This window comes from the organism of the source record quoted next, unplaced genomic scaffold (assembly GCF_019419815.1).
Source record: "Pyrus x bretschneideri cultivar Hongxiangsu unplaced genomic scaffold, Pyrus_bretschneideri_v1 Contig23, whole genome shotgun sequence".
NCBI classification, from domain to species: Eukaryota; Viridiplantae; Streptophyta; class Magnoliopsida; order Rosales; family Rosaceae; genus Pyrus; species Pyrus x bretschneideri.
The window spans coordinates 2,173,735-2,193,657 of record NW_025999535.1 but is presented as its reverse complement, the minus strand read 5'-3'; the positions used below and the strand labels follow the sequence as shown (position 1 = coordinate 2,193,657).

At 40.2% G+C, this 19,923-nt stretch overlaps 4 protein-coding genes and 1 pseudogene across 4 annotated transcripts; 4 read left to right on the top strand and 1 right to left on the bottom strand.

The window, feature by feature from the left end:
* The first annotated feature begins 143 nt into the window (after positions 1-143).
* Positions 144-6,784, top strand: LOC103960105 (annotated as a pseudogene).
* A 3,150-nt stretch (positions 6,785-9,934) lies between these two features.
* Positions 9,935-13,087, top strand: LOC103960106 (homocysteine S-methyltransferase 2). Its single transcript, XM_009372519.3, has 7 exons — positions 9,935-10,242; positions 10,773-10,829; positions 10,905-11,134; positions 11,395-11,524; positions 11,853-12,056; positions 12,396-12,467; positions 12,629-13,087. The coding sequence occupies exons 1-7, from the start codon at positions 9,958-9,960 to the stop codon at positions 12,788-12,790; spliced, it is 1,140 nt and encodes a 379-aa protein (XP_009370794.1). The 5' UTR covers positions 9,935-9,957; the 3' UTR covers positions 12,791-13,087.
* Positions 13,079-14,052, bottom strand: LOC103960107 (UPF0690 protein C1orf52 homolog). The gene is made up of 2 exons (XM_009372520.3): positions 13,763-14,052; positions 13,079-13,628 (listed from the first exon to the last, which is right to left on the bottom strand). Exons 1-2 carry the CDS (start codon positions 13,860-13,862, stop codon positions 13,219-13,221), a joined length of 510 nt encoding a protein of 169 aa, XP_009370795.2. The 5' UTR covers positions 13,863-14,052; the 3' UTR covers positions 13,079-13,218.
* A 1,548-nt stretch (positions 14,053-15,600) lies between these two features.
* On the top strand, positions 15,601-16,790 carry LOC103960108 (CST complex subunit STN1). The gene has a single exon (XM_009372521.3). The coding sequence runs from the start codon at positions 16,059-16,061 to the stop codon at positions 16,554-16,556; it is 498 nt and encodes a 165-aa protein (XP_009370796.2). The 5' UTR covers positions 15,601-16,058; the 3' UTR covers positions 16,557-16,790.
* Positions 16,791-16,937: 147 nt separating this feature from the next.
* Positions 16,938-18,494, top strand: LOC103960146 (probable polygalacturonase At3g15720). Its single transcript, XM_048585559.1, has 2 exons — positions 16,938-17,761; positions 17,857-18,494. Exons 1-2 carry the CDS (start codon positions 17,338-17,340, stop codon positions 17,910-17,912), a joined length of 480 nt encoding a protein of 159 aa, XP_048441516.1. The 5' UTR covers positions 16,938-17,337; the 3' UTR covers positions 17,913-18,494.
* The last annotated feature ends 1,429 nt before the right edge of the window (positions 18,495-19,923 follow it).

The window sequence follows — 19,923 nt, the reverse complement described above, 5'->3', positions numbered from 1 at the left end:
TTCTACCTTTATATGAAACAGATTGCAGCGTATAGAGAAGACACCAGAAAATAATCGAAGACGCTCCAGCTGTAATGATCATTTCCTGTATTATCGTGTAGATTTGTCATTGTAAAAGTAGAGTTGTAACGGAAATCCTTTCGTGCAGCCATACATTCCATATGGAATTCTTCTTCCCCTTTCACAGTCCATCATTGTGCTAGACATACAATGGAACCTGAGTAGGAGAATGAATATGATAGCACTGGTTCAAAGTTATTGAAGGTTTCGACCACTTATAAACCACATGGGAGCTTTCTGAATCTGCTTGCCTACGTATAGATACAAAATATCAAATACATAAATATTTCGTACAGCGGTCGTGCGTATTGCAAGTCTTATGAATCACTAATCAGCGTTGTATAATACAAGTGTAAAATGAAACCCCAATCAGTAGGAGATCATGTCTTTGTTTTTATCAATATTCTTCTCATGGCCTGCTGCTATTTTTGATATTATAGTGAAGATATTGGATTGGGGGGAGGATGGTATTGACACAGCAGCTCAAACTGCTGGTTTTCGGGCGTCGTTTCAGCAAGAGGTTGCTGTTTGGCATAAGCTTGACCACCCAAATATTCCGAAGGTAAAATTAATATACGTTGATTCTTCGTATCAGCATGCATGATATAAAGTCGTGATGGTTTCAGATGAAAATTTTGATGCAGTTTGCTGTCCTAACAATTTTTGGATTTTAGAAATATTGTCAAAATGAGATCTTCCAGGTTTAAATGATGTTTGTGTGCTATTATCTTCTCATACAGTTGAGATTTATCTATTTAAACCGGAACGGTTGTATCTGTGACAGTTTGTCGGAGTTCAATGGGAACTTCCAATCTTAAAATCCCTGTTAAAAACACATCAAACGATATTCCAATCGCCCTCCTTCCAGAGCTTGTTGCGTTGTTGTTGAGTATGTTCCTGGTGGGACGCTAAAGAACTTTTTGATTAGGAATAGAAGAAAGAAACTTGCCTTTAAGGTTGTGATTCAGCTTGCTTTAGATCTCTCCAAAGGGTGAGTCAGGTTCATTTTTTTTTGTGATTGATTTTATTCGATTTGTTGTTGTGTTTTAAGCTAAAGGATTTCGTTCTGTGTTCCATTTTCTCAGTTTGACTATCTTCACTCGAAGAAAATTGTACACCGTGACATGAAAACAGAAATTATGTTGCTGGATACTCGTAGAACATTGAAAATTGCTGATTTTGGCGTTGCTCGAGTAGAAGCTCAGAACCCGAGGGACATGACTGGGGAGACTGGTACCCTTGGGTACATGGCACCAGAGGTATAGTTCTTTTAATTCATTGTTTCCAAAATCTAGTTCTATAAAGATTTGAAGTGTTAAAAACAGAAAGATCTTCGAGAGACTGAGAGAGAAGGAAGTTCAATACACACTTGGTTTCTGGGAGAATTATCTTATTGAATTCAAAGATAACATAGACTACTTATAGCCTTACAAGATAACTGAATGAAAATAACAACCCACGATTTTACAGCATCTAGAATCGTGGTATCTGACTAGGGTTAAAGACTGAACGTGAAACAATACTGGTTCCTTAATAATAGGAATTATTAACGACTACAAAGTGGACCTAGAAACTAGGAAGCTTAACCCTAGTGGTTAAGAGACTCCTAACAAGTTTAACATCATCCCTTAAACTGAATGTTATCACTATTCAGTTTATTCCTGGATAAGCACAGATGCCCAACAAGCTTCGCAGCTTCAAGAAATCTTCAAGCTTCAACGGTTTTGTGAAAATATCTGCAATTTGCTCCTGGGTTGAGCATTGAACCAAATCTACAACTTCTTCCTTTGTAAGATCACGCAGGAAGTGAAAGCGGACATCAATGTGTTTGCTTCGACCATGCAGAACTGGATTTTTTGAAAGTTTGATAGCTGATACGTTGTCACATAGTAGCACCGTAGCCTTGCACTGATTATGACACAATTCCTTTAAGATTCTCCTTAACCAGACAGCTTGACAAGCACTAGATGCAGCTGCAATAAACTCGGCCTCAGTGGTAGAAAGAGTGACCATTGGTTGTTTCTTCGAAGACCAAGACACAGCTCCTGAACTCATTAGGAATACATAACCTGAAGTACTCTTTCTGTCGTCTTGATCCCCTGCATAATCACTGTCCGAGTATCCCAGAAGCTCCTGATTTCCTCTCTTCCTGTAAAACACCCCAAGGCCAATGGTTCCCTTTACATACCTCAACGCTCTTTTTGCCGCCTGTAAATGCATTTCAGTAGGGCGCTCCATGTACCTGCTGATCAAGCTTACTATAAATGCCATGTCAGGCCGTGTAGCCGTTAAATACATGAGGCTTCCTACAATTTGTTTGTAGAAGGTGCTGTCCACCCTTACTCCTCCTTCATCCTTCCTTAACTTAAACCCTGGAACTGCTGGATTATCCACTGGATTGCATTGATCCATGTTGAACCTGTTGAGCACCTCCTGTGCATATTTACGTTGGCCAATGAATACCCCATCCGACCGTTGCAACACCTTAATACCCAAGAAAAACTTCATTTTTCCAAGATCAGTCATATCAAATTCTACCATCATGGATTGTTTAAATTCTTCAAACATAACTTCATTGTTTCCAGTAAAGATTAAATCATCTACATACAGACAAACAATCAAAACTTTACCTCCATCCGCTGCTTTGATGAACAAAGTGTGTTCATATGGACACTTCTTGAAACCTTCATTGACAAAGTAAGTCTCTATCCAGCTGTACCAAGCTCGAGGAGCTTGCTTGAGACCATACAAGGCTTTCTTAAGCTTGTATACTTTGTGTTCATGTCCTATTCTCTCATATCCAAGAGGCTGAGCAACGAAGACTTCTTCATTTATCTCTCCATGCAGAAACGCAGACTTGACGTCTAGTTGATAGAGCATCCATCCCTTTTGAGCAGCAAGTGAAATCACGACTCGAATGGTGTCGAGTCTAGCCACCGGTGCAAATACCTCAGCATAATCTACCCCATACTCTTGACTGTACCCTTTTGCAACGAGTCGCGCCTTATACTTATCTACTTCCCCATTCTCATTGAGTTTTGTCTTGTAAACCCATTTAACACCAATAACTTTGCCTCCAGGGGGTAACGTTGTAAGTTCCCATGTTTCATTCTTTTCGATAGCCTCGATCTCTAAGTTCATGGCTTGCCTCCATTTTTCATTCTTAACTGCATCTTCATAGAAGATGGGGTCACTATCAGGGAACTCAACCATGCCTGCAATATTGGAACCTTCTGAAGCCACAGCCATGCATGCAACGTTGGAGTCTTCCTCCTCGGAACAACCTTCCCCACTTACATAGTCTCGCATCCATACTAGTGGTCTTCGTATCCGTGCCCCATAAGGTGAGTTCTCCATAGTCTCTTCACTGCTTTCACCCTCCTCAGTGCTACTAGCTTCTGATCCCTCTGCATTATCGCCATTTTCTGTACCCTCTTCCTCGTCTGATTCCCACTCAAGGTTTGCTGCAATATCTCTTGTGTAACAGGCCTCCCACTCCCAACTTTGATCCTCGTCAAAAACAACATCTCGGCTCACAATTATTCTTTGAGAAATCGGATCATACAATCTATAGGCTTTTGACTCATCACTCACCCCAAGGAATATGCACTTCAAGCTCTTGTTGTCAAGCTTTATTCTTCTGTTATCTGGTACATGGACGTGAGAAATACATCCAAAGATTCTAAAGTGACTCACTGATGGTTTCTTTCCACTCCATGCCTCTTCTGGAGTCTTGCTTCTTACTGCAAGTGTGGGACTCCGATTAAGAATATGCACAGTCCAATTTACAGCTTCAGGCCAAAATGTTTTTGGGATGTTCTTTCCAGAAAGCATACTTCGGACCATGTTCATAATTGTCCGATTTTTCCTCTCGGCAACTCCGTTTTGCTGGGGTGAGTATGCAGCTGTGAGTTGTCGTCGTATGCCATTCACTTCACAAAAGTTAGTGAACTCTTGTGATGTGAATTCTCCTCCTCTGTCAGTGCGAAGAGCCCTGATGTATACTCCTGTTTCTTTTTCAACCCTAGCTTTGTAGTTCTTAAAAACAACAAAAGCTTCAGACTTTTCTACCAAAAAATACACCCAAGTTTTACGACTAAAATCATCTATGAAGGTGATGAGATACCGTTTCCTCCTATGTGATATTGGATTGATTGGCCCACAAATATCAGCATGAATTAATTGAAGAATACCTGACGCCCTCCATGTGCTTTCCTTAGGAAAAGAATCCCTTCGTTGTTTCCCCACCAAGCAATCTTCACAAACCTTCGAAGTAACTTTGAGCTGTGGTATACCCTCCACCATCTTCTTCTGTTGAAGAACTTTGAGACCACTCCAGCTTAGATGACCATATCGACAGTGCCAAAGTTGGGACTGTTCCGAGACGATAGATACGAGACATTTTTGCTCCCTTATCTGACATCGTACAATGAGAATGAACATCCTGTTATGTGACATAGCAGTTTCAATGATTAAGCCCCGCTCAGGATGAAAGATTTTGCAAGCTCCGTGTTGCATGAGAACTGCAAGACCTTTCTCGTTGTCCAATACTCAGTAGATTATTCTTCAAATCTGGTACATAGAATACCTCAGTAATCACATGCATGAGTCCATTTATCTCCATTCGAACACTGCCATTTCCCTGCACTGTCAGGCTGGCATCATTTCCTAGTTTAACAGAATCTTTGAAGCCTTCATTAAGATCACAGAAAAGCTCATTCTTGCCACTCATATGATTGCTGCACCCTGAATCTAGAAACCACACACAGTCACTGCTAGTCTTGTTATCATCCACGTATGCCATAAGTAGCATCTCTTCACTTGTCTCGGCCAGGTTTACTTGTTTCTCCTTTTTAGGGCACTCCCATTGAAAATGGCCAAGCCCGTGACAGTGATAGCATTCCACTATGGATTTGTCAAATCCCGATCGACCACGTCCTCTTCCTCTTCCGCGGTAAGAACTACGGCCTTCTCTTCGTCCTCCATCATTCGTAACTTGTAGTGCTTGTTCATCCTCAGTATGCCTACACATTCTTTGCTCATGAACCAACATACTGCTTTGAAGTTCATCAATGGACAAACTGTCTATATCATTTGATTCCTCAATGGAGCACACAACATAATCAAACTTTGGAGTCATGGATCTTAAGATTTTCTCGATGACCACCACATCACCCATCTGTTCACCGTGCACTCTCATCTTGTTGGCAATGGTGAGAGTTCGAGCAAAGTACCCATTAACAGACTCATCCACCCTCATGTGGAGTACTTCAAACTCTTTGCAAAGAGCTTGCAACTGTGCACGTTTGACCCGAGCCGTGCCTTGATATTTTTGCTTCAAGGAGTCCCAAATGTCTTTTGCTGTATCCTTTTTCAAAATTGTCTCCAAGATCGATCGATCGATGGCTTGAAACAGATAATTCTTTGCCTTAAGATCCTTTAGCCTTAGATCTTCGATTGTCTTCTTCTGTACCTCTGTAGGATCCACTCCTTCTGCTACTGCAGGAACCCCAGTTTCTATCAAACTCCAGTATTCTTTGGATCGCAAAAAATTCTCCATCAGCATGCTCCAATGATCATAGTGCCCATCAAGCTTAGGAATGGCTGGCTGCACAAAACTACTTTCTCCTGCCATATCGCTGCTCCTTCTCACTGCACTCGTGTTTACTGTCAGACTTTAAATCAGGCCCCGTGGTGGGGCTCTGATACTAGATGTTAAAAACAGAAAGATCTTCGAGAGACTGAGAGAGAAGGAAGTTCAATACACACTTGGTTTCTGGGAGAATTATCTTATTGAATTCAAAGATAACATAGACTACTTATAGCCTTACAAGATAACTGAATGAAAATAACAACCCACGATTTTACAGCACCTAGAATCGTGGTATCTGACTAGGGTTAAAGACTGAACGTGAAACAATACTGGTTCCTTAATAATAGGAATTTATTAACGACTACAAAGTGGACCTAGAAACTAGGAAGCTTAACCCTAGTGGTTAAGAGACTCCTAACAAGTTTAACATGAAGCACTCTTTTTCGATTCTCCATCTTTCCATTTCCTGCAAACTGGATCAGAATTTAACATGAAGGTTTTTGTAGGTCCTTGATGGCAAGCCATACAACAGGAAATGCGACGTCTATAGTTTTGGTATTTGCTTATGGGAAATCTATTGCTGCGACATGCCTTATCCTAATCTAAGTTTTGCCGATGTCTCATCTGCAGTAGCGCGACAGGTTGGTTTGTCGTTGCACATAATTCTTCAAGTTCTTTGTCTGTCATTGGTTTTTAAGTTATGTCGATCACCAAATGTTTGTCGTAACTTGTAACGTATACTATTTCTTCATGTTCTGTCTTATATACTTTATGCTATGATGGCAGAATTTTCAACCAGAGATTCCAAGATGTTGCCCGAGCACATTGGCCAGCGTCATGCGGAAATGTTGGGATGCAAGCCCGGATAAACGCCCTGAAATGGAAGAGGTAGTGAAGCGGTTGGATGCAATAGATACGAGCAAGAGAGGCGGCATGATACCTGAAGACCAGTCCACCGGCTGTTTCTGTTTCGGCACACCTCGCGGTCCATGACCTTCTTTGTTTCGTGTAACATATTTTTATAGATTGTGCAGTGCAAATTAAGGAAAACCTAAAACCGGTTACCAGTGAAGTGCTAGACTGCAGGCACACATCTCTGAATAATGCACAAACAGCGTTTTTGAAAAGCCATATTGTTGTTTGTGGTTCCCTCTTCATTCTTATTAAAGTAATTCTTTTGGGATTCAAACTTTTTCTGCAATTTGTGCTGTAATGTTTTGTTGCAAGCCATAGAAAAAGGTCCGGCAGTTTTGCGTGGTATTTTTTCTGTGCGTGGTTTGGAAATTATTTCCGCGAGACACGAGACAGTTATTTTTTAAATAGAATATTTGGTTCTTTTGACATGAATGAATTGTTGATACGATGTTAGTAACACATCGATAACATACTTTATTGATATAAGGGATACAAATATCAACATTATAGCTATAAAATCCGTCCATTAAGAAAGGATGGACGTTCTGCAGAGAGAAAATGAGGAGTGGACGGGCAATTCTTTCTTGTTTAAAGTTAAGAAAAGAGAGGAAACCACTAGAAATTCCAAAATCAAATTGGTTTGCACTTTTTTGCGGCGCAACGCATATCTACCTATTGTTCCACTATAAATCCCAAAGGACACTTCCACTTGATGTGTAGGGTCTTAAGGGATCTTTGGATATGAAATTTGGAGGATATTCTTTGGCTATTGGATTGCCCATGCTTATCCCAAAATTCACTAGTGGATCTGACACGTCCGACTCTGATATCCTCCAAACACCAAGATAGGCACGTGTTGGCCGACATCCGAAAGTGACGAAGCCATACTAACGTGCATGAGAAGCAATCGAGGAACGTGTTCAGAACATACAACTAAACCGAGACACTAGAAAGGAACAATATAAAATTGAATGAGCAAAGGAATAGGTCCTACACTGAGAGGACTCGAAGATGCCGATGCGGGAGTGCCTTAATGTCGGGATTGTACGCCTCTCAGGATTGTATGCCTTGAATTCTAAGTCCTGAATGGGCACAAAACAAAACATGAGTGGACCAAGTTGATATATTTATATATATATAATATGTTTTTATTGAAGGTTTTACGACATGCTAGGGTTTTCAGAAAACCTATTACATATTATACTATTAAGTTTTTATAAACTTGGGGGTTAGTACGTTGTTCAATAATTGTTCAGTACTACTTATATATCATATACAATGTGCTAAATAGTAGTATCAGTATCGCTAGAAGGCATATAGAACTCTTTATTCAAAACTCTTCATTCGCCCGTAGGCTCCTACAACACCCACTCAAAGGCATATGTAAGTATCAATCGCCTGTAGGCTCATACAGCACCCACCCGAAGGCATATATAGAAGTATCATTTGCCCGTAGGCATATAGTGACCACTAGATAAGCACAAAAATCATTGAACTTAATCTTTCCAAAATATAAGTATATATATCTCAACGGAGCTCAGTAGCTCAAACATCATATCTTAAATCATGTTCATAGTATATAGTCATCAATCATACATACTACGAAGAACGTAAAGTCGATAAAGCACGATAATTCATAAAGCGTGAAACCAATTTATTCATAAACGTTTCAAAAAATGTAACCATTAAATCATGCTTTTCATGTATGCATTCTAATAGTAAAATATGCATTTTTGAAGGGGTCCACTCACAGATACCCCGTCATCGAAGAGCCATGCAAACTAGCGAAGACAGAAACGCCACAAACAATTGCACCTAAGCACATAAAGGTACCAATTAATAAAACTCTATCATAACGATGAAGTTCGGGAAACGGACGTCATAAATGGATTCAGGACGTCGAAAAACATAAGGGGGGACCTTGGGTACCTCCACGCGCCACCACGCACCATTTTGGGTCGCCATGGATGACGCCAGAGCACAGTACCTCCGGTAGAGACGCGTGTGCTCCACGCGCTGGCCAAGGCAGACGCCGACACGCGCTCAGGGTTGGTTCCACATAGGTTGGGTCAAGGGTTTTGGGCCAAGGGTTCAATGGGTCTGGGAGGCAAGGTTGGGCCTGGGCCTAGGTTTGGGTTTGGGTTCAGATAAAACCGGAGACCTTGGGTTTGGACTTTAGGGCTATTAGACTTGGGCTGGGTTTAGTGGGCCGAAGGCCCGGGTTTAAACGGCCCAAAGGCCTGGGTTCAATGGGTCTGAGCTTGGCCTAGAGGGGCTCAGGTTTTGGGTTACCGGGTCGGGTCGACCCGGTTTCAGATTGGTTTCGACGGAAAAGAAGGCCGGAGCTTCCCGAGCTCCATTCAACTCCGATTCTCCACCCTAACCTACGATCTACCCACCAAATTGAAGACCACCAATAGTAGTTTATGAATATACCTTTTGTTTCCCAAGTAATGGCCGAAGTTGGCCAGGAATGTCGTTTGAAACCCACGGCTTATGCTGGGAACCTGGGTTTGGTTTCCTTCCCACGTCGAGAGGTCGAGAGGCTCATCTTGGGGGGGGGGGGGGTTGGTGGTGTCGTCGTCGTCGTGTTGTGGGTGGGTGTGGAACACCGGAGGGGAGAGCACAAAGAGAGAGTTTCGGGGAAGATAAGAGAAAGAGAGAAAAGTGAGGGAGAGAAAGAGAGAGAGAGAGAGCTGAGTTGCTTTGATCCGGGGAACAAAAACCAAAGGTAGGCCCCTTGGGCACACCAAACAAGACCCAAAAGTAAACCTATTTCAAAATATCCCATTTTTTGTGAAATTACAGAAATGCCCTTTTGTTTCGAAAAACTCCGAGACGGGTTGTTACATGATCATCCCTATACCATATCCATGAGAGATTTTTCAGTGTGCCAGACATACGGCTCGATACACTAAGTATCATAATACGATTGGTTGAAAGCTTGAAAAAAAAATTCAACAAATTATGTTATGACACTTAGTGTGCTAAGTTGTTTGATGGCACATGGAAAAATTTCTCCATATCCACATGAAGCACGGATGCAAGTTGACAGGAAAATTAACCAACAATAAATACTACACATAATATTATATTGATATATTAGAACATTTCGAAACTGTGTACATCTGTTACCGTATAAACATAACGGATAACATAACAATAAGATAAAATAGTAATTTTCTCGTCCCATTTTTAAGCGTTTCCAAACACGAGAACAAAAAATATTCAATTCCTCCTGAGACGAAACCTAATTCGCGAACCAAACGTCACCGCGGACATTTTGGTATTATACAAAACTTAAGGGGTCGAGATGCTAATTTCAAATAGGTAATTCTTATTTCTTGAGCAACTAAAATGCTATAAAGAGCAAAAACAGGGGGAGCCAGATGTTGGTGGGTTTAGTTAGTTTTTCCGGTTTCCTAACAAATACGATTACAAAAACCCACTCCACACATTCACAGAGTGGTGGTTGCGTTGACGACGGGATGGGCGGCGGCAGCAGCAGCAGCGCCGAAACGTCGTCGTTAATGAGGGACTTACTCAGGCAGGCAGGCGGAGTCGCGGTGGTCGACGGTGGACTTTCCACCGAGCTCGAACGCCACGGCGCTGACCTCAACGATCCTCTCTGGAGCGCCAAATGCCTCCTCACTTCCCCTCACCTCATTCGCAAGGTATCATCGTCTCTCTCTCTCTCTCTAGAAATGCTGTATTGGGAATGTGATTTGCTTTGTTTTGTACTCTGATTAGTGTAGATATGTGCATAATAATGGGTTTTTGCTAAGTTTCTCAAGTGCTAATTTTGCTGTGGACATTTTGATTTTTGACAATTTTGAGCTTTGTTTCTTTGGAATTAACATTCGATTTTTGTTGGGAATTTAGTTCTTATCTATGAATTTGGACCAAAAGTTGTCAGATTTTGCTGATTTTGTTTGGATCAGAAGGAAACTTGTTGCTATGCTTTGATCATGTATTTAGTGAGGAATGCGACTACTATGAGCTAATCACAACTTTAATTTGTCTATTTCTCTATCGATAAGTCAGGCAGGATTGAACATTTGCTTTCTTTCTTGTGTAAAGGATTCAGCTTTTGTGAAGACGAAATCAAAAGATTGGAGATTGATTTATTTAAATGTAATTCATGTGTAGACTTGATTAACTAATAGGACCATGTACCGTGTTGTTTTGTTGCGTATTGGAGCAGGTACACCTTGATTACCTTGAAGCTGGTGCAGATATCATAATCACAGCATCGTATCAGGTAATCCCGGTAACTGATGATGTCTCTCTCATTTTATATTTTTTATTGAAACTGAAAGTGTTAGTTGTTATGCAGGCCACCATTCAAGGTTTCAAGGCCAAAGGCTTTTCTACAGAAGAGAGTGAATCTTTGCTTAGGAAAAGTGTTGAAATTGCCCGAGAGGCACGAGATATCTATTACGACAGATGTACTCAATGCTCTTCTGCTGACAGTGGAAATGGTAGAATTCTCAAGCGTCGGCCAATCTTAGTTGCGGCATCTGTGGGGAGCTATGGCGCTTATTTGGCTGATGGGTCTGAGTACAGGTGAGTCAGTTCTGCTATAAAAATTCATTGCATCAGCTATTATTCCTGTTGGCTTTGGTTCTAGTACCTCACATGTAAACAGTCTCAGGTCCTCTAACTGTATTGTTGACGTAATATGAGTAGGATTTTCGCTTAGGAAACTGTGTTCCTTTGATCCCAGAGAAAGCTTTGAAAGATGAAGTTAGATAGTCTTGGCTGCTGTTATTTGCATGAAAAGGCTATTGTTTTAATATTCATATTTTGGGTCTGTCCCTTGGCAGTGGAAATTATGGTGAGGCTATGACGCTAGGAAGATTAAAAGATTTTCATCGGAGAAGGGTCCAAATCCTAGCAGAATCAGGTCCTGACCTACTTGCATTTGAAACAGTTCCAAATAAGCTGGAAGCTCAGGTAATGATCGCAAGCTTGTTGATAGCATTTAATTTCTTCTTGTTCTTGTTGGTTGAGGAAATCTGACAGGCCAACATTTCTTTATTCTAGGCTTCTTACTAGACTCGCTTACTGATAGCATTTCATTAGGTGGCTAATGTTTTAATTGGTAAGCACTTAATGTGACCGAAAGTGAAAGATATGAAATTTAGTAAAAATGGAGCTATTACTCAAGAGATGTATGTTAATTTGTTTTCAAGGAAAAAATATCTTGACATAATTTTGGTTTTCACTTTTAACTCGATGTTTATTCTTTTCCCACGGTTAATCATGCTCGGTGTTTATGCAGGCTTATGCTGAGCTTTTGGAAGAAGAAAACATGCAACTTCCTGCATGGTTTTCATTCAACTCTAAAGACGGCATCAATGTTGTTAGTGGTGATTCTCTCCTTGAATGCGCCACAGTTGCTGAATCATGCAAGAAAGTTGTTGCAGTTGGAATCAACTGCACTCCCCCTAGATTTATCCATGGACTGTTAACATTAATTACACAGGTATATTCATTTAGGCTATTTGTATTGCGTTTGAATAAATTCAGTTTACGTTCCTTATCTTGATCAAACAATAAAAGTTTCTACTGAGCTATATGACCAACTGTTGGAGCAGCAATAAAATCGCCTCTGGTGACTTTAAACTGTATTTACTGTTTCAATTTCTGAGATTTTCTAATTCTTAATGTTCAATGAAAAGTCAACAAACTGCACATATCCTGCGGCATTTTCATATGCTATATTTCTGACGTATTTCCAATTTGTAGGCTTCCGGGAATAATTTCAATTGTACATTACTCTGTTTGGAGTTCCTGTACTTATTTTCATGTTTAAATCCTTCAGGTGGCTACAAAACCAATTATTGTGTACCCAAATAGTGGTGAAAGCTATGATCCAGATAGAAAGATGTGGGTGGTAAGTGAAGTTTCTATGGTTGTCTCGTGTTTTCGATAGAATTATCTGTGAACATATTGTTGTTATCTAGAAGGTGGAATTAGTGCGGGAAATCTGTAGTTGTGATATTCTTGACCAGACACCAACTCTTCTGATCTCTTTTCTTTTTTTCCGCGTTACAGCAAAACACTGGGGTTTCAGATGAAGATTTTGTCTCGTATGTAAACAAATGGTGTGAAGCAGGGGCTTCCCTTGTTGGAGGCTGTTGCAGAACAACTCCAAATACTATCAGAGCAATATACAGGACTCTTCCCAATAGGTCAACATCTCCACCTGAGCAGTAACCGTATTGGCTTCACAAAGAGAGACCGGTTGAGCATCTGTCGAACAAGACTACGAGAAGGCTTTCTGTATGTAACCATCTATCGAGCAATTTGGTCATATCGCGTGATGCTTGCGTCATTCTTTTGGCTTTCTAGTGGTGGATGTTTACATGCATGGATTTTACCCAACACCAAGAGTTTTCAGTTGTTTAGATGTAACCGTGTGACCTTAACCAGAGCAGTTTACCTATCGAACACTCGACTCCTGTGTACATTATAAGCTAATTTTATCGCAGACTTTCATTCGGATTTGCAAAAGTACGATCAGTTATGCATTTAAGATAAGTGAAAGAGATTGTCTTGAACAAACCCAGAAATTTTTTGTTGAAAGCGTCATTTCGAATCCAAGGGAAAATCAATGACAAATTACAAATTACAGTATGGAGTTCTTAAGCATCAAAACCAGAGTAAACGCCACTCTCCCTCAGCAACCTCTTCTCTTCTTCAACATAGTTCTTCCCCCTGCTTGCCTGCCCGAGCTCTCTCTTCCTCTTCTCCTTCTGCGAGAAGGACAGGTTTCGCTTATCGCTCCGGGTCAGCGCAGTTTCAAGCTTCTCTCCCGAGGCCAATGCAGCCCTCGTCTTCTGTCGCTGTTCATAAGATTCTTCTTCTTCCTCGGTTTTCTTGGTTCCGGGCTTGCTGTCCTTACCGTCCTCCCTGCCGGTAGCCCAAGACCAGTTCGGCTCCTGCTCCGGCTCTCTCGGTGGCGGCACAGCCAGCACCGAGGGCCCACCTTTGTAGCCATGTTGCTTCAGTGCCTCAAAGTCCACAACTTTGCTCTTTGGCTTCCCAGATTTCCCTGCAGAAAAAAACAGAGTATGCAGCCAGCTAAAACAAATTCAATACACAAATCACAACAGACAAAACCCAAACCAGTAAATATACAAATATACTTATATATATATGTATATGTATATGTGTATGTATATGTACCTTGTGAAGCTGTTTTCTTGGAGGGTGGTGAATCTGATGACTCCCCAGATGAGGAATCCGAATCTCCTTCCTCATCACTCCATGGAATTGCTCTCTTCATGCTGGGCAAGAATTTGGGTCTGGTTCATCCGAATTAGGGTTTGTAGGACTATGGAAGATTGGAAATTGATTTACCCCCAATTTTCAAAAGAGGGGTTTAGGTTTAGGATTTCGTAGAGAACCAGGGAATGGGATAATCGTTCGGGTCGTTCTTGTTCCAACTCGGGTTATGTGCCTTCTCAAGCCCATTATTCGTTTTCAAAGCGCATGTGTGCTTTTGACCCCTAAACTTTGATGCTTGTTCCAATGTGGTCCTTATTTGCCTGTTCCAATTTTGATAAATCGATTTCAAAAGGGGCTTTTTATTTATTTATTTATTTATTTTTAAACACGATTGGTCCCTAAAGTTGAAACTTCCAATTAAAATCTGAAATAGAAAATTCATCAATTTGATTACTAAAAATAGAACCTGCAAATTAATTTAGTCATTTTGTTGTCTTTTCATTGAATTTTCTCTTAGTATGTGAGTGGACCTTACCTATCCAGTTATATAAATTCACATTGAGTAATAAAAAATTAGGATATTTTGATATAGGCGCCTCATTTTTTAATTGTTTAGACTAAACATACACTCATTTTGAAAATTTGATCAAACATTTTCCTAAAATTTTGGTTATTAATTTCAGTTTGATAGAGACATTTGGTTTTGTGGTACATTTGTGATTTTTTGTTCATTTGGTCTTTTGATACATTTGAAATCTAAACGTATCAAAAGGGTTACCTAACAATGGGCACATTTGGTTTTATGGTACATTTGAAATTTTGGTACATTTGGTTTTTCTGTACTTTTGAAATCTAAACGTACCAAAAGGGTTACTTGACAATGGACACATTTGGTTTTATGGTACATTTGAAATCTAAACGTACCAAAAGGGTTACATAACAATGGGTACATTTGGTTTTATGATACATTTGAATTTTTGATACATTTGGTTTCTCGGTACATTTGAAATCTAAACGTACCAAAAGTCGATACTTTTGTTCTCAAATGTACCATAAGTTTTAAGTATATTTTTTATATATCTATACGTGAAAAAATATGTATTGAAGACTTTTTATTGAGACATTTTTAATAGAAAGAGATTTTTTTTATTTTAAATACTGATAATAAGGTAATGAGAATTAGTTAATTAATTTTTTATTTTATTTTATTAAAAAAAATGTCATTTAATGCGTAGAAGGGGATTGACGAAATTAAATTCCTATATTGTAGGTGATTAGCTGCTAAGCTACCTTATGCCTCTATATAAATGCATTTAAATTAATGACATGGAAATTAAATAAATAGAAAATTATTGAGGTGGTAATTGATTAAAGCACCTTAATCAAATATTTAAAATGGATGAATGTTTAATCCAACCATTATAAAAAAGATGTAGGGTATTCTAATTTTCTCTAAAAAAAAAAAAACTAATAAAACTAAAAAAAAAATCAAATAAAAAAACTTTATAAATGTTGACATGATTATTGGGAGGCGCAATTCAATTTTAGTTGATTCGTAAGGTGAAAAAAATATTTTTCAATTTCAATCAGTTTTAGTGATGATTAGGAAAACAACTCCAAAATCAAACTGACATATTCGATTTCATTGGTTTTGTGCGAATTTCAGTATAAATGTCTAGACCTGGATAAAAATTGTCACTTAAGAGTAGGTGAATGACACTTGAAAAAGTAGATGAATTATCGAAATCGTCTTCAAAAGGTAATCATGTAGTTCTATGAACTTCTAAGTAGCCACTTTCTTTCCTTAGTAGACAGATTTTCAATTGTTAAATTATCAATTTGGTATGTCTTCGATCCCCATCGATCGTCCTCCTTGACAATTAACAGTTTAGTCTCACTAATGCTATTGTTTGTCAAAAATATCAACTTGGGATGAAAAAAGGTTGAAGGACCAAAAAGAAAAATCCCTACGATTTATGGGCAAACATGGAGTGCAGTTTAATAAACCCCGACGGCATATCTCGGCTTCGTTCCGTCGTTGCAAGAGTGGGAAGGTGCAGGGTTCCCAAACTTGCGGAATTGCAGAGAGCTTTTTCAGAATCAATGGCGGCGAACAAACTTAACCCATAAAGCCCAGCCTCCTCCTCCCCTCCTGCCGCTTGCCTCCGCCCTCTCTCTCTCTCTGTCTCTCTCTCCCCTTACCTACATTAGGACCCAATTCACACTTTTTCTCAAATTTCTCATCTCTGTACCGATGGAGCATTCACTATACAACACCCACGTAAAACTCTTGGCCTTCGACCTCAACTCTCTCACCCAAACCTCCTCCTCCTCCTCGGACCCAATCTCCTTCTCCCGCAACGGCGCTCTCCTCTCCCGCGCTGAGACCGTCGGCACCGTCACCTCTCACTACCTCAAACCCAACAAGTTCCTCAGGTTCACCATCGACGACGGCACCGGCTGCGTCAGCTGCATTCTCTGGCTCAACCAGCTCTCCTCCCCCTACTTCTCCCGCCGCAGCCCGCCAGATGTTCGACTTATTGCCCAAAACGCAATGCGCTTCGCTGCCGAGATTAAGCTCGGCGTGGTGGCCAGAGTGCGCGGGAAGATCACCAGCTACAGGGGCGTTACGCAAATCACGGTGTCGGACGTCGTGATCGAGAGAGACCCCAACGTGGAGATGTTGCACTGGTTGGACTGCATCAGGTTGGCTCGAAAAGTTTACAACATCGATCGTTCCTCATTCAAATAAATAGAATTTAATTTGGTGGAATTGGGGTTTTGGTTTCAATTATTGTTGCACTTTGCTATTCCTAAACCTAAACAATATCTCCTTCAGAATTAGGCAAGTTGGCTAGATCAGCGCGCTCCTCCTCTAAAAGCTTGAATCCCGTTCTTTTTCCGGCCCTGTACTTGTAATGTAAGTTTCCTTTGGGGTGGAGATAACATACACATTCCGTCGTAAACGAGGTTTATTCCAGTTAAATCTGGCAATTTCTTAGTTTGTCCTCAAATTGTTAGGTTTCCTGTTCTAACAATTCAAGGGTATTTCACTCCTACAACTTCTGCTACTAATTTTTAATGGGGAAGTAACCAAAACAATTGTAATTTAAGGAACATATTACTCAAAAAAAGTAAGTTTACTAGTATATAAACACATGTAGAACCACTGTATTGTTTACTCCAACGATCAACATGTTCTAATGTTCTAGCTTTGAGAAAGCTATAGTTTCAAATCTTTGGGAATTATTCGTTGTTTTGCAAACAATGTCGATGATCAACACACTCGTTTGCATTTTGATTTTCTTCTTCCTCGCTTTGTTGTTGTTTATTGGCATCGCACATAGCCAAAAAATACTGGAAATAACCAAGTACGGTGCTGTGGGAGACGGGCGAACGGATGATTCCCCAGCTTTTGTGAATGCATGGAAAGATTTATGTCAATGAATTAATGAAGCTAGTAATGGCATACCAACACTTATTGTGCTGGAGGGGAAAACGTTCTTATTGCAACATATAAAATTTGAAGGCCCATGCAATACACAGAACATTCACCTTCAAGTTCTAGGAAATTTGTTGGCACCTGCGCGTGTTGCATATGGAAAGAATGCGATTCGGAGGACTGGCTAAGTTTTTTGAACGTCGAAAACCTATTGCTTGACGGCTCAGGAAAAATCGATGGCCAGGGTGCTGCATGGTGGAGCACTAGCCAATACGATGGGAGATTGCGCAAGCTGTTGGGGGATAACGACTGCAAACCACAGAAGGCACTGCAATTCCAGAATAGCCAAAACCTCAAGGTCAGCGGACTCACCTTTCTAAACAACCCGCAAGTGCATATTGGTATAAATAGTTGTGACAACACAGATGTATCGCATTTGAACATACATGCGCCTGAAGACAGTCCAAACACTGACGGTATTGACACCTCCTTCTCGAGCCATGTCATGGAATTAGGTATGTCTCTGTTCTCTTATCTTCCATTAATTGTTAAATAAATATCGCCGAATGCCAATCGTGATGCCGTATATGTTATCATATTTTGCAAGCAGTGTTGGAAGCTTGGGAGAAGATGGAGCTAGTAACAAAGTGGACAACATATATGTGAAAGATTGTAGTTTCACTGGAACTACAAACGGAGCAAGAATAAAGACGTGGCAAGGCGGTTCCGGGTATGCAAGGAACATCACGCTTGAGAGGATCAAACTTGACAGAGCTCAATATCCTATCATTATTGATCAGTACTATTGTAATGGGGAAAACAATTGCAAAAGTCAGTCGTCGGCCGTGGTGGTGGCGGATGTGACGTACATCGATTTTGAAGGCACTTCTGCGACGGAGGAGGCGATTAAACTCGATTGCGATCAAGTTTCAGGTGGCTGTCATAATATTGTGATGGATAGGATTAATATAATGCCAGCGGTGAGGGATATGAAGATTTTTGCGACTTGTAACAACGCCAAAGGGACTTATGTCGGCACTACGGTGCCCAACGTGCCTTGTCTACAGTGTTCAGCGACGGAGCCTACGAGGCCAACAACCATCTACACCGGAAGTGGAGCTTCTGGCAGTGCTAATCTACATATAAACTACTACCTGTTTTGTCCACTGATGACGGTTCTTGTTGCATCAGCTATTTTTTGATTAACTTGTGTATCACATGCTTTTAACTTGAGTAACTTGCATCTGGTAAAATAATTGGTAGGTAAATATTCAATTTACTTTTCCAACTAAAACTAGTTCTGCAGACGAAGGCAAACCATTACTAATGTTGGAAGGAAGACGAAAAATGAATAAATGATGAAATAGACAAATACCTCAAAGATTTGATGGGCAGCAAGTAACAATTATATGGATTAGAATGGTGATAGAAGCTCAGAAAGTGACACGATAGTCAGAAAGGGTTTACATGGCCTGGGTACACTGGTGTTCTGTGTCAATAAAAGAAAGACGCTTAAATTGTTTTGTCTAAACCTCATTATATCATTAGTATGGGACGTCACATAATGGTATACACTTTACTGAGCAATGACAAATTCGTCAACCTAAAGTTTACAGTTACGATTGTATTTACTCTATAATTGCGTTTTTATTAAGCATAAATTCATACTATTCTTATTTGGTAATTGCTTGCTACACCTACAGGTCTTTAAAACTAGTTAAAACTACGACCAACCATAGAAACATTTAAACACATATAAAGTCCTGGCTTAGTCAAGCTAGCTGGAGCTGCGTTCCCTCACATTAGAACAAAGTTAGACTCACTTTTCGTAATAGTTATTTTGAGGATTGGCCATGAATAAACCTTTGATTTCGAAGCCTTGGTCGGACAGATTGTTAAGAACAGGAAACCTAACACTTTGATTTCCTTGATGGAACATCCAAGTTACAAGAAGTAAACTAAAGCCAATTCCAATTGTAACATGAAAATATGCCTACGAATTTCGAGCAACCTGATGACTGGATGCGTCCTGCATGATTGTGGGGTTTAAGGTAGAATTAATTAGTGCTTTCCTTTATATTAGTTTCTTACTCATGCTTCCAAATTAATTACCGTCTCTCTCCGGTGCCTTGTCGTGGTTGTGGTTGATAGGTGGGTTCGGGATACAGCAGGAAACTATTCCTAACGGTAAGAGGATTTCCCTTCGTACCAAGTTTCAATGGAAATTAACCAAAACCAATTGTATTTAGGAACAAAACTAACATTCCAAGTAAATATAGTAACACTGCATTTTTGTAATTAGTGTTTACAATCCTTGTGTTCTTCTAGCATCTGAGACACTTCTCTGTTGTTTTGAAAGCAATGCGGTTCAACACAGTCGTTCGCATTTTAGTTTTCTTCTTCCTCACTAGGCCGCTGTTTATTGGCATCGCGCCAAAAAATATTTGACATAACCAAATACGGTGATGTTGGAGACGGACGAACCGATGATTCCCTGGCTTTTGTTAAGGCATGGGGTGACATATGTAACGGTGATAATGACGGTGTACTGACGCTTCTTGTTCCAGAGGGCAAAACGTTCATGTTGCAACCTATTAAATTTGAAGGTCCATGCAAGCCAAAAAGTCTGCATATTCAAGTTTTAGGTAACGGGTTGGCACCTAACCGTGGTGCATGG